The sequence below is a fragment of the Equus przewalskii genome, chromosome 10, assembly GCF_037783145.1.
Source record: "Equus przewalskii isolate Varuska chromosome 10, EquPr2, whole genome shotgun sequence".
Lineage (NCBI taxonomy): Eukaryota > Metazoa > Chordata > Mammalia > Perissodactyla > Equidae > Equus > Equus przewalskii.
In genome coordinates, this window is record NC_091840.1 from 12871992 (window position 1) to 12887242 (window position 15251).

The following is a 15251-nucleotide window of genomic DNA, read 5'->3' on the forward strand; positions in this document are numbered from 1 at the left end:
AAGGCATTGTAGTTGTCCACTAATTCAATTGACCAGATGAATCCCCAAGATCATGGCTTGAGCTTCGGGAGATGTAAGTAGCCTGTCTGAGCTGGGGCGATGTGTCACCTTGGTGGGGTACCATATCAGGGGGGATGGGGGGGGGGCTAAGGCTCGGGACAACCCTGTGCAATGCAGGAGTTTTACCCTGTTATGCAGGAGAAGGGACTAAAGTCAGTGGGACCAACTTGACTTTCAAGGTCACAGAGCTAGTAAATGCTGGGACGAGGATCCGAAGCCAACTCAGGCATCAGAGTCAGGCTACTTTCCCTTCGTCATGCTCTGCCCTGGCCAGGTGTGCTGTTAAGAGAAGCAGATTCCTCAGCACCCATTGTCCCCTGGTCAGGAATGGGCCAGTCCTGAGATGAACTCTGAGTGAAGGGAGTGATCAGGAAAAGTCTGGGTGCAGGATGCTGTCAATAGGCAGTGGTGGATACTTCCCCTCCCAGAGTGGAAGGGCCTGGACTTGGTGTATTCCTAAGAACATGGCACTGCAGTTGGCAGGAGGGAGAGCGCACCAAAGCAGAGAAGAAAACCAGGAAAGTAAATGGCTTCCTCCTCCTCCTCGTCACTGTTGCTTCCATCATCACTTATGGGGGCTTTGCCAGGGCCAGGCCCCGGCTCGGCATAGTACTTGCATTACTGCCTGTAATCCTACAGCTACCCTATGAGGCAGGTTTTCTGTCTCTATCAGTGAGACTCTCTGGGGAGGGATAGGGAATCTGAGGACAGTGCCTTTGTTTCTTTGCTGGCACCAAGGGCTGGCAGATGCAATCAACACAGGTTCTTGTGAGAGGGGGACTTTAGGGGAAGCCCCAGCTCAGGCTGGGAGAGGCAGATGTATGGGCATGTTTGATTCATTCCCAATGCAAGGGGTAATGAGAGCAATAAAAGTGTCTGCAGGAAAGAAGGCACCACCTGGCAGCTCCAGGTTCACACTGGTTGTCAGTGAACTGGACTTTGGGTTTTATTTTGTTTTTTTTTGTGAGGAAGATTGTCACTGAGCTAACATCTGTTGCCAATCTTCCTCTTTTTGTTTGAGGAAGACTGGCCCTGTGCCAACATCAGTGTCAGTCTTCCTCTTTTTTTTTTTTTTGAGGAAGATTAGCCCTGAGCTAACTGCTGCCAATCCTCCTCTTTTTCACTGAGGAAGACTGGCCCTGAGCTAACATCCATGCCCATCTTCCTCTACTTTACATGTGGGACGCCTACCACAGCATGGCATGTGCCAAGCTGTGCCATGTCCGCACCCAGGATCTGAACCAGCAAAGCCCGGGCTGCCAAAGTGGAACGTGCACACTTAACTGCTCAGCCACTGGGCGGGCCCCAGTCTTCCTCTGTTTTATGTGGGATGCTGCCTCAGCATGGCTTGATGAGCGGTGCTAAGTCCGTGCCCGGGATCCAGGCCTGCGAACCCTGGGGTGCCGAAGCGGAGCGCACGACCTTAACCACTACGCCACTGGGCTGCCCTGGCATCTGGACTTTGAAGCAGTCCAGGCTCCCCCACCCCTCTCTCACCCACAGGCAGCCAAGTGGCCAAGCCGTGCAGAGGGGACTTCTTACCTTCACAGATTTATGTTCCCAATATCGACAGCTGAGACCGATGCGCCTCTTCCACATTCACAGGAAACCTCATTCCACGGGGCAGTGGGTGTGCTTCCATCCAACAGGGAGCACTGTACAGCACCACTGAAGCCTTTGTCTAGCGGCCGGTTTGGGAACATGTAGGGTGGAATCCCTCGTCCCAGGGAAGGTCCTTCTCCATCTTTTGTGGGGGATTCTCGGAAATCTCTATCAAGTCTGGGATTGGAAGGTCTTCTAGCAGTGGCTCTTGCCCCGGCTGCATATTAGAATAATCCAAGAGCTTTTAAAACATTTGCAGGCCTCAGCCCCAGCCCTGAGCATTTTATTTTATTGGTCTAGGGTGGGAAATGGGCCTGGGTGCGTCTTAAAAGCTTCTCAGATGATTCTAATGTGCAGCCTGGGTGAGGCCCCCTGTCCACTCTAGCTGGGTTAGTGGAAAGGTCTTCATCAGACAGACCTGGCTTCGAGTCCCTGTTCCACTACCAGGACCGTTTCTCCTTGGAAAATAACCTCTCAGCCTCATTTCTTCATCTGTACAGAAGAGCTGAAATAGCCAAACACTGTGGTAATATCTACCTCTCAGAGTGGTTGTGAAGATTCAGGGAGAAATGCCTGCAAAAGTGGCTTGCCCTCAGAAAATAGATTATTTCCAATTAGAATTGATCAACGCGTGTTTTCAGTTCAAAGTTGGCATGTTTCCCTTGTTCAGGAGGAAACACAGCCAGCGACGAAGGTCGGGCTCTCAAGGAAGTGTTGGCATCCCTTTTTTCAACCTATGTGCAAACTACAGAAGAGATGGGGCTCCAGGTGTATTCTGAAGTAATCCTGCCTCCTGATCCCTTGTGAAGGGTCCAGAAGCTGCTGGCCCCTGAGATGTGATTTGCATATTATGCCATCTTGGAGCATTTTATTTCAAGCAAAAAATGAGAATCTATCTTGAGCAACAGGGAGACTCAATTTGGAAAACAGGAGGCTCTGCCTCTTTCCTTCTTGAGTGACATCTTGGACTGTCCCAGGAACCAGCAACATTCCATTCATGTCCCTCAGTTGTGTTTCCATCATCTCCAAACAGAAAATCAGAGACGTCAGCAATGGAAAAGCCAAAACCTTATGCGTTTTGAGTCTTTTTGAAGGCTCAATTTTAATAATGTCCCCATGTGAGGATGTCTGGCTGGATATCAAAGATCTCTCTAGTTGCTTCACATTTTTCCCTGCCATTGCCCAAGAATAGATACTGATCCGCATCCTAAGATTTTGTCACAGAATCTCAGAGTTACAAAGGACCTGCGAGATACAGATCAAGGGCCTGCACCATGCAATCTCTCACTCTCCCTGCTGCTTCCCTGACACCACTGCTTGAAGTCTTGCCGGATTGAGGACCCACCAGCTTCAAGGGGAGGGGAAGGTCAGCCTTGGACGGTCACTCTAATCTTGCAAATGACGGAAAAGAAATGAAATTCCAAAGAGAAAGAATTTCCTTATGCAGTTCCAGCAGTGGCTGACATTGGAAGGACGCAACTCCCTCATGCACCCTTTTCCTACTGCCCAGAAGAGCACCTCTCTAGAGAATAGAAAGGAAACCCAGGGCCCAGGCACGGAAGGGGAATTGCTGAGAGCAGAGAGCACTGCCAGGACTCAGCTCTCGCAATTCTCCCTCATTTCTCACACTCTTGCCCAAGAGCAGACTCTTGCACATACCACTCTTTGGGACTCTGGCAAGTGTTGCTCTCCAACAAAACATCTTATCAGATGGTTTATGAAATTAAGCTTTGATGTCTTATAGCACATTTCTAAACAGACACTGTTCCCAGGGCTACCAAGGGCTAGACCTTTCAGCCTTTCTAGATCAAAAGACTCATAAAGTACTGAAAAGACTAGTAAGTGGACATTGGCCAAGCATGATCATTGTAAGAAAAGAGCTTGGCTGATATCACCACAAAGTTAAATTAACGTGTCTAATATACTATGGGGGCGAGGGAAGAACAAGCAATGAGGGAAAGAGTATGGGTTTTGAAAACAAAAACTTGGATTTTAGACCTAATTTGGCCACTTGGTAGATGATCTTTGATCTTAGGAAAGTCACTCAATCAAATTAAACACAAGATCATAAATACTCCTTTCTGAAGTCTTTTCTTCATGAGCTGGGTTGGATGAGATTTCTTAAAATATGAGTCCAATGATATTGGACAGAAAATGGTATCTTTGTATCAGCATTTTCCATTGCTCCAAGGGCCTTGGAACTATGTTCAAAATTAGGGTTATCTCTAGAAAACAGTTATTATGGACACAATGTGCATGAACGCTCCAGAAATCCATTGAGTGGGAATTGCTGGGGGAGAGAAGAGTCCATTGCTCCCTTTCGTTAACTCTTCTGTGGAATTCTTTGATGCTTCTAAATAGACTCTTAAAGCTTTATCCTGTATTTTGATCTCAAACCAACAAGTTCGTTTCCAGAAGTAATGAAACTGCTTTAGTGGTGCTGAAAATGCCTCATGTTCTTCTGTGTTTATGAGAGAAGTAGTTCTTTGGCCTAAACTACTGCTTAATTCTGAGGCATAAGGATTCATTGCAACTGATTAGGTTTCCAATACACCATCACATTTTTTCTACTTTATAAATAAGCCTATCACATCCCCTCACAACTGAGAAACTGGCTCTATACACGCTACAAATATTTTTTGCATTCTTTGAAATTGTGTTCACAATCAAATAAGATGTCTTCCTTTTAATTAAATGCTTTATTTCCAAAACTATGGTCTTTCTTTATCCTTTCGTTGATTGAAGAATCCACACATCACATTTGCTTTTCTTAGACATAGTGAAGCATGAAGACATTTTAATACTTGATGGATTTTTTTTAAATGAAGTGTTGCAAAAAAGATCTTTTTTTCTAAGCTGCAGAGGGAATCAGATGAATCACTACCAACCTCGACCTTGAACGGGTAGATTGTATATCCAACTAATTTAGGCCATACATGTAAATATTTAGGAAATACATGTTTTTGTGGTTAGTAGTGGTCTTAAATAGGCTAAGAGAAGAACTTAAAGCAGGGATAGGTACCAAGACAAGCTGATGAATGTGAAGCGTTGTCTCTAGCAGCTGGAGGTGGCTTTCCCTTTCAAGATGGCCTAAGTGACGTCCACACTGAGACTTCTATATCTTAAACACAACACTAATTTGATAAACCTATAATCATTTTCTCTTGTCTATTTATCTGGATGGTGAATCTAAGGCATACGGAGTTTAAGTGCCTAGCCTAAAGGCAAACTGAACCAGTGTTGGAAATTGGATTTGTCCATCAGTGGAACTATACTTGCACAATAAAATATTTAATAACTTGGCTGAAGACACAGTAGAATTATACTTTCTCTTCTCTGTGGTCAGAAGGCATAATGTAAAATTCAGCTACCCTAAGGGGCATGATCATAGATAAAACCATTATGACCAAGTAGGAATTACAGTATAAAATCTAAGTATATAAAATGGAATTATTTAGATGGCATTACAGTGAAGCTAATCTGAAATAAGACTCTACCTATTTTTGGCCCAAAGACTCCTTTCAGATGAAGATAAATGCTACTCCCAGTTTTACATACAGTTCTAGGAATAAAACTCAAGACTTCTCCATAATATTGTTGGGATCCTCTCCATTTGTTCCTGAAGTGCCTGAGCGGAAAGCACATCCTATCCAGCACTAGAGTGGTAAGTATTTGAAAATCAAGCTCCTAATTACCCATGGCATTTCTCAGTTTGCTTTTAGCTGATGCCATCTGGCAGAAGAGTGGCACGACCTTAGGATACCAGCAGTGGAAAAAGCCTGAGTCAATGTCTACAAACCTTCTCACTTCTATACTGCTGACCTCTGCAATGGACAGGCTAAATAGTGACATGCTTTAAAGTTGTGACTAGGTTCCAACTTCTCTTTTTTGTACCTGGGAGGGCCATATGCTGGTATTGAAAAAGAAATCCAGCATTAGATTAGTGGTGGCACACTTAGGCACCACAGTCATCTCTAGAAATTCCCAGTGGGGGACCCTACCCTGAGACACGGGAGAAGTCACGGTCTGGCCAGCTTGAGTTGACTGACTTCTCCCAACAGCTCAAGGGCACCGAGCAAAGTTGGGTTCCCTTCGTCACTTCTTTGGAGGGCAGGCAGCAAATTTAAAGCATTTACACCCTCCCACTTCCGAGTAGAGATTATAAGGTGACTAAATGTCCTATTCTCAATTTTTCTTAGTAGATAAAAGCCATTTTCCCCCTCCCTCCCTCTAAAATGAGACTATAATCTAAGTTTTTTTGACAGAATTATAATGTCTTGCCTTATTTTCTTTGTAAGTCCCTATTAGTAATTTTCAGTACCGGCATGAAGGAAATTTTGGTGCCAAACTATACAAAAAAATAAACAGACATTTACGGCTTCTAGACATTGTGGTAAACATTTATAGAACTTCCAAAAAAATTTAGGGTATCAAAATGCTTTTATGTAGTAAGAAAGTTTTACCTATATTTCCAGAATTTTAATGTTTAATTTCCCTTTTAAAATAGTTGTTTCATCTCTTGATGTTCAATACTAAAGTCTGTATAGTACTGTCCTTACATTGCTCTGTTCTTTTTGTTTTGCTTTGGTGAAGAGGATTGGCCCTGAGCTAACATCTGCTGGCAATCTTCCTCTTTCTGCTCGAGGAAGATTTATGCTGAGCTAACATCTGGGCCAACCTTCCTCTATTTTGTATGTGGGATGTTGCCACAGCATGGCTTGATGAGCTGTGCGTAGGTCAGTGGCTGGGATCTGAACCCAGGAACCCTGGGCCACTGAAGCTGAGCGTGCAAACTTGACTGCTATGCCACCAGGCCAGCCCCATACTGCTCTGTTTTTAATGCAATCTTCTTTACCTCCAAAATGTATTCACAATAATTTGCCTGGTTTTCTTAACTACTGTTTGTTTTTTGGGGGGTGGAGGGGAGGCTAGGCATTAAAAAGTGTGATTTTGTGATCAAGTATACCAACTCAAGGCTAAGTTCTACCTAAATATCAAGTTCAAGTTGACTTTTGCTGTAAAAATAAAAATGCCTGAAAACCAATGATAATCTCCTATCAGTAAGGATCAGAAACAAAAATATCTGAACGTAGAGGAACATCCCTGGAGGATGCTCAATTTCATTATCATGATTTATCCCGAGGGCTAGTTTGCAAAATGGCTAACTTCATTTAAAGACTCCAAACATTTTACAAATTGGCACAAACTGTACGATGAGAGAGAAGAGGTGACCTTTCCAAACATTTCCCTAAACTTTCAGAAATAAACCCGAATACTCATTCACATGGCCGGGCCTGCAGAAGCTCCCGTGTTTTTGTGGGGTTTGCGTCCGGTGGAACCACTGCCAACCGCAAACTGTTACTAGAATCAAAGGAGGAAAGCCTGCCTCCAATCCCTAAGGAGCTCTCAGAACTGTACCGGGCTCGCCACCACTCAGCTCAGGACCCAAGATGTCTGGGAGCCACCACGCCCTTCAGTTTGGCTCCTCAAGGAATTCAGATGGTCTCCTCTAATCCACTGCACCTCTGGACTTCTTCCTCAAGGGCAAACTCAACGGCTTTTCTTAGTCCTCCTAGAAGCACCCTGGGTCTGACCCTGCGACCAACCCTCTCCTCAGCCCTACCTCTCTTTTATAAACTCTTTTCTTCAGCTTCCCAAATGGTACACTCCCTCCCGGTCCCCTCCTACCTCTCTCCTCTCCTCCTGTCTCCCCCAAACCTTTCTCCTTCTTGGTGAAACCATCAGCTCTCTCAGCATCTACTCTCAGCCAGACGTTCCTGAATGACAAGTCTCTGGGCCCTGACCCAGGTTTCTAGTCACCTGATGAGGCTCAGTACTTCTGAACCCAAACTCATCATTCTTTCTCCCACTCAAATCTGTGCCCCGCATCTTTTTAGCCTAGCAAACTTGGCCCACATTGGTTTCTTTCTCTTTCACAATCATCTCATTCATTCAGGTGCCACAGCAGCTACTGATTCTTTGACCTACTTTCCATTCACAGAGAGATGCTTCTCTCACTGGGGATTTGGTCCAACGTATGGGACTCCTGCACACATTTCCTAACCTTTTCTCTGTCCCCAGTCTCTTGTCTTTTCTAATACAATATAGCGGAAGGAGCAAAAATGAATGAATGACAGAGACAAGAATTCCAATTTCTGTTTTCATCACATATTAGAAATGTGACCTTGGGCAAATTTCCAAACTTCTTTTTGCTTCTGTTTCCTAAAGTATAAATACTACTTATCCCATGACTTTATTGAAGATTGTTAGAAAATAAAAATAACCTTCATATATTGAATGTTTATTGCATGTTAGACTTTTTAACGCACTTAATTTTCATAACCATGTTCTACTGTTTCCTCCATTTTCTAAGATAAAGAAACTGAGACAGAGAAGCTAAGCAACTTGCCCAGTTCCAGGTCCCTCTGACTCCAAAGCCTTTAACCACACATGTGGAGACCAGCCCAGGACTGTAGGTGGTCAGTAAATGCGGTTCCCTTTGTCTCCCATAATCTGACTTCAACACACCTTTGAAATCTTCTCTCGTACTGCTTTCTCCTGGGATCACATTGTGATCCAGATCATCTGAACGACTTCACTGGCTATGACTCCATCTAGAATGCCCCTCCCCACACTTCTACTTAGGGAAACCCTACTCGTATTCCAATGTCCAGCTTAAAAGTCACCTCCTACACCTCCTATAAATGTTGCTACTGCCTTGGAATTCCCACAATAGTCAGCATTTCTCTTACACAAAGATCATGTTGTCTCTTGCATTATCAGGGTTTTTTTCTTTTCTATATGTCCATCTTCCCTCGTGGATCATGAGCTCTTCACAGGCCAGGAACAGGTCTTGTGCATCTCGGTATGTCTAATCGTCCCAGGCTCCGTCCTTGGGACAGACACGGCGCTCAGCAAAGGTCTGCGGGATATTTAATTTTGGAGCAAATTTATTCAACTTTTGAAGAGCTGAGCTCAATTCACTGTTTGCATGAAGTGAAAATGCTCCTCATATGTCAGACGTGATATCACAGAGAGAACAATAATTACCATGTGAGATGGAGATGGGGCCAATTAATCTTTCTCCTCTACCAATACAAAGGCAGAGAGAGTGAACATTGCATCGCTCTAGGCAAAGTACCTAATAGCAGGGGCCAGCAGTAGGCGGTCTACCTAGGTTTGCTATCTTAATGAGTCTATTCAAAAAAAATTTGATACTACAAGAAAAAAGGTATATATGTGCCTTTGAAAGTGTATGGATTTACCAATACACACAGATACACACACACATTCACACACACATACACACTTCAAATAAGATTGTAGGAAGGATTTAAAAGAAAAAGAATTCCCTTAATCCACCCAATTTGTATTCCAGCAGCTTCCAAATTCACATGCCCAAATGCATAAATAAAAATACTGAAGAAAGTCAGATAACGTAAGTGGGAACTCAGTCAGAGAAAGGTTCCCTAACGTTGTAAGAAATATCACTCTAGGCAGAAAACTGCTACCAGATCCTTAACGCTGAGAAGGAGCAGGCGGAGACACGATGAGGCAGTCCTGCCGAGGCTTCTTCACGCAGTAACCACTGCGCCCGGCCTGGATAAATATTTTTATTGCAAACACAGTGATATGTATTGGACCAAATTATCAGTGTTGAAAAGGATTTCACACAGACTGTGATGCTGCAGTAGCTAGGAAACACAAAAGTGTTCAGCGGAGTCTACACATAACTTGAAGAGCAACATCAGGGTTGATGTCAGGTAAGTGACAGCTGCAGTCAACTCGCATGAGGCAAAACCGGGAGATGCAAACTCGCTTTTGAGACATTGCAGTCGATGTCAAGATAATTCTGCAAAAAGTGCAAGATTCTCGGGACTCTCCACCACGCGGTTAGGAAAATATTTCCTCTTCCTCAGGAAATGATGTCTTTTCTATTTTCCTTTTACCCTTAAACTGTCAGGCTCTGCTTGCTGAACAGAGCTGAATTGCAGTCAAACAACCGTTTTGATGTTTTCACGACACACACTGATCACAAGGTTGGATGGATTGTCCAGTAAGATTCAGAGAGTTAGACGGCGGAACGTAGCCCAGCTCTTATACTGGGATCCTTGGCTCCATTTACATATTGACATCCACCCCACTCAGGGTTAGGCTAAGAACAGTGAGATATAGGAGCTGGAATAAGTGGCATAAATACAGATAACTCAGGAGTGGTGAGAAAGCTAATGGGGCAATTAGGAGGCTGATTCATTTGTTTATCTCGATGATTGTGCTCTACTAGTTGAGTAGTTTTTAAGTGTTCTGTGGTTCAGGAAATTTTCCTTCGCAGGCTCATCAAGTCCACATCCTTCCATGTGCCTGATATTTCCACGAAAGGAGGACACACCACGCTAAGCACAGGGTATGCGTTTTGGCGGACCTTTATAATAATACGCTTGCTAAGATAATTACGATAAACAATGCATACCAAGCCCCAAACAGAGAAAAGCTGGAAGAAACATTCAATTGTGGTTGCTACCGTCTTTCAAAAGAATCACAGAGCAAGACATGGCCTAATTGAATACTCCTGATTCAGGGCTACAGCGCCAGTTTCCAACTCGCTCATTTAACCTGTGATTGTAGAAATATAATGTAGATTAACAGAATGTTTGAATAGGCAGGAACTTTTTAGCAATCACCTAGATTTGGGTTATTCTAATCAATATTTCACAGAACTCTGTATAATAAAATATGTGGACCACATAAAAACCTAAAAAATGATTCCATGAATCAAGTTATTTTAGGAGATTCTGGATTAAAGAAAGTTGGATGGTTCTTTACCAAAGGCTGTGGCAGATTAGAGACGGCCACAGATTCTTTGATATTGCTGGAGCCTATGTCCTCTCTCCTTGACTCTGGCTCTGTCTGTGACAAAACTCAGTAGAAGAGATGTTGTGCCATTTCTCGGCCCAGGCCTCATGTGGCTGGTGGATTCTGTGTCTGGTCTCTTGCTGGGTTTGCTCTTGTAGGCTCCTCACAGCCGCCATGAGAGTGAGCCATCGCAGGCTTGAGCCCACTGAGCCTCCCAAGACTGTATCCCAGCCAATGTCTGATGGCACCTGTATGACACTCATGTGAGAACAACCTAGCTGAGCCCCGTCAACCCTCAGCTCCGAGAGAGACGACAATAAATTATTGTTTAAAGTCACTGGGTTTGAGAGTGGTTAACTGTCTAGCACACAGTAGGCAATCAATAACTATTTATTACATGAATCAATGACTAAGCAAGTGATGTAAATGTGGATCTTCAAGGGGTATAGTTGTACCCCTTTATGTGATAGATTAGAAAAGTAAGGCCCAGATAGGTGAAGAGAATTGCCCAAGGAAACAAAGGTAATTCGCAGGCTCCACCTGTGAACTAACCCCCTTTCTAGCTGAAGTAAAGGAGGGTGGACAAGATGATCTCTCTTGTGTAAACACATTTTTAGCTCGTTAAATGTATCAGCCTTCCTACCAGGTAGCCCTCTCTTTCTGCTCCATGATCAAGTCTTTGTGTCCAACTAGCTATTTTCCATAAGACCGCTCTTAATTGGTAAACTCCCAAAGAGGATATAAGAGTACTTATTGCCTGATGTCTAGACTAAGCTCAGTTCTAAAAACAGCAGAACCTATAGCAATATCTTGGGCCTTTGGTTTTAAAACATTTGCCCGATGGAGATCCTTGCGTAAAACTGAATTGTCTAGAAGAGTGAATTTTCAACTGAACTAGATATTGGTGAGGGATCCAGATTTTAAAATTCCTTCAGCCTTAGGTTACAAACTCCATTTCTGTTCCTCCACGTGAGAGGTAAATAATATGATCTGAAGTTTGATTCAGTTCTTAAAACAATACAGTGAAGAATGTTAATACAGGTCGAAATCTGGGATATTCAATTTTACTTCCAAACACTGTTACGGCCTGTGCCACAGCTTCCTAATCAAGTCTCCAAATGCAAGACCCACTTCAAGAGTTGAAAAGAAGTTTTATCTAATTATCTTCTTTTCCTTCTTTGGATTGACCAAGGCTGTATCTTTTTCTGGTGCTATCAAAGGGGCTGCCGGGACAAAAGCACATCCAATTTTAAGTAAGCTTTAGTTAGCAGACTTAAAATTGATCACGCATTTTAGTTTCAGTAACTTGCAATTTCTACACCCTTTGATAATTCACTTTAAAGAGCAAACCGTCTTTAATGACAAGGCTTAAAAGAGACGACCTTTCTGAACAAAATATGAAAGCTGAGAAGAGAGAGTTCTTTTAAGGAAACTATGAATTAAAATGACCTTGTGTTCTGAAACTTTTCTCCCACCATTTTTGATGTTTTACCTTTCCTTTTTACTCTTAGAAAGAAAGCTAAAACACCACTGCCTTCTGTGGATGGTGATGCACTTCAATGAGAGAGCTGTTAATTGTTAATTCAAACTCAGTTTCTTCTTTGTGCACTTTCTCTACAGATTTCTTCACTGAGGTTGCTCACCATCATAAGCATATGGCCGTTTCTGAGGAAATCACTGTTGATAGCGACATTACAGGATAACATTTGAATCTGAACTATTTCCCTTGAGTCACAGTCAATTCTCTTGTGCAAACTATGAGGCAGGTCCATCCATTCTGTTCCCTCTCTCTTAGTCCTTTTCCTCCATTGTGCCCCTGGATCGCTGCCCTCTGAGGAGTTGATTGTTGAGCGGGGAGGTTGCAAAATCAGGGGTCAGACCCCTTAGGTGGCTCACTGCTTGGTGATGCAGAAATCGTGGAGTCAAACAAAACCAGTATGTGTGCCCATGACTGACAGCTAATGTCCACGTTAACCCTTCTCCTGTCTGCCCCATAACTGGATAACAACACACCCCAAGAACACTGTGATCCCACAGCTTGCCTTCTGCTCAGCTTGTTCCAAATGCTTTATCAGCCACTACCTGTTGACAATTACATGCTGAAATGTAAAAAGCACAGGTGCTTGACTCAGGTGCAGCAGCCAGTAATAATAACTTGAAAAGTAACTAAATTAGGTGCTTGTGATGAACAATTGATCTTCCACCAGATAAAAGAAAGGATGAAATCTTAGATGATTTTATAATAAGGGACAGTGTTTATAATTTATTTCCTCAGCACTTGCTTTTTCTCCCAGTAGCCATTTATACACGCAGTAAGGAATTTTAAATAAGCCAAGTGCAATTTTTCTTTCTCTTCCTCTATCAGAGAACATCCACAAAAACATTAGTCTCAGCCACCTATTCCTATCACATACAATCAAACCGACCTAAAGTTTCGGTATGTTTGCTCCCAGACGTATACGACATGCTTCAGAAGGGAAACAGGATCTGGGTAATGTCAAAGGTTCACCAGTGTTTGTAATTTCATAACCCTTGAAATAAGGAAAAGAAAGAATAGCAGGCAGCTTTCCAAAACACCTACTGATATTTACTCATGGAAAACAAATATTCTTGAGTGGGAGTTCCAATTCCAGCATACAATACAATTCACAAAGCATTTTTACTTCAAGCAACTAATAACCTTACTAATGAAAGCTGTGGAGCTTCAACCTGTTTTTTATGGTCTGTATAGAAGCACTTAAAATTAATCACGTAGTCTGAATCTTTCCCTTTCGAGTACTAAATCACAGTCTGAGTACCAAGTGTCCTCATTTGTTAGGTGGTTTTAACAGCCCTGCTACAATTTTGCTTTTTCCTGAATTTTCTTTAAGCTAGTGCTATAATTTGTTGTATGTGCAAGAAAAATCTTATCCTTCAAAGTACAGAGACTTCTATTCCTGGAGGAGGTATCAGGGTGAACATTACCAGGTCGAGTTGTGACTGGACAGCAACGATTTAGTGTAAGAGTGCGAGGCCGCCTACTGATGGTCTGCACAAGGCGGTGTCTGTGCTGATCCTGGCCCTGGATTTGGAAGTAGCTGTAAAACCTGTTATGTCCTTATCATCTCCATGTCTCAGTTACAGTACAAAAAAGGGTAATTAATCCCTGGGCAGCAAACAACAGAGATGGGCGTGGGAAAGAATTTTGAAAAAGTCTAAGTAAATGTTCTGCCCTGTCCTTTACAGTAAACCAGATGACTACAGCCCTGCCTATGGTCCAGATTTTTAGTGTCTCAAAGGGCCCATGGCACGCATCACAACACGGTCAAAAGAATATGGAGCATCCATCCAGAGCAATTCAAAATTTCCTTGGCAAACCACAGAACTGCTTACTGGCATTCAGGTGAGACTTAAACACCCATTCACGGGTGCAACACCACACTCTCTCAACAAGGAAACACGGCCAATCAAAGCTCATCCTGCCATCACTTGCCAGTGTGTTGAGTGTCCTCCCAACACACCCCTACATTTTAGGCATTTTAAGGATTGTCAAATGATATTATTATTAAAACAACAACCATAAAAAGAGAGATGAAGAAAGCAACATTAAACCATAGCTGCTGCATAAAATTCGTACACTATTCTGCCTCTGGAGTCCCAGGATCAGACTGGAGACCAACATGACAAGTACTTGGACTGATGTCAGATGACCCAGTGGCGTTTACTCTACATAAGTATGCTACTTATGGATTTGATCTTTGACACGACAAGGTATTTTTCCTTGTAGTACAATTCGAGACTGTGTTTCTAGGGAAAAATACCATGTATACGTCATACTTATTTTACCAAATGAGGTGCAATAAAAAGTAGAAATAAAACTGATCAGTACAAAATAATATTTTAATAATATATGAACATGAACATGAAAACAATGTAAACATGTTAAAATTTTGATATGATACTACAAACGTGATTTTGATCATACGCGACTGGTAAAATTCTATGCTAAAGCATTAACCAGGCATATCATAAGAAATCATTTCTTTTCCCAATATAAGCAATTCTCAGTACACACTCAAATGCACACAAATATGGAAATCAGAAATAAAGGAATGTTAAAAAAAATAACTTAGTCAGACACAAATAAAACCACCCCATTAGCGTATGAATGATGTATGTTTTTATGATCTTAATTACATTTAAGCATTAAAAAGAAAGCCACTGATCTCACAGTTTACTTTACAATATCCAAATCTGCAAACCTGCTGGAAGAAGTCCACAGCGCAGCCCAGGCAGCTGAAGCCATTGCACTCTCGTGTTCCTCAGGTAAGTCTCCACGCAGTTACCTGAAAATCAAAAATCAACAAGTTATGACTTTTTCGAGGTTTAATGGCCATAGCAATTAAAAAATATGTTCTCATTCAGGAAGAGTTGGATAGAGGTTAAAAAGGATATTTCATATCAAAATTTCATCATTTACTCCTATAAAGTGTCAAATTCTATCTATACCAAGCAACAGAATCTTTGGAAAAGTGAATGATTCACAAGGTTTTTACTTTTAATTGAAGGCCAAATAAGTGGTTCAGTCTTTCACTGCAAGAAAAGGAAGTCTGTTTGACTGAATTAGAGCAGGTAAACATAATCTATGTCAGTGATGTCCCTGGGAACCTTTGCTAAAAAGGTCTCACGTATCCCCGAGCAGTACACACTGGGGGCACTGAAGTCGCAACATCACTAAGCTGGTTCTCTCTTTTGGT

The 15251-nt window shown here is 42.6% G+C and overlaps 1 protein-coding gene across 17 annotated transcripts in view; it reads right to left on the reverse strand.

The window, feature by feature from the left end:
- Nucleotides 1-14376: 14376 nt before the first annotated feature.
- The window catches only part of CEP112 (centrosomal protein 112), a 445593-nt gene continuing 444718 nt past the window's right edge, over nt 14377-15251 (reverse strand). For all 17 annotated transcript variants that reach the window (XM_070560188.1, XM_070560186.1, XM_070560191.1 and 14 more), the window contains one exon: nt 14377-14840. In XM_070560188.1, the coding sequence (XP_070416289.1) occupies nt 14837-14840 (4 nt within the window). In that variant the 3' untranslated portion in view covers nt 14377-14836. The remainder of the gene's footprint in view (nt 14841-15251) is intronic.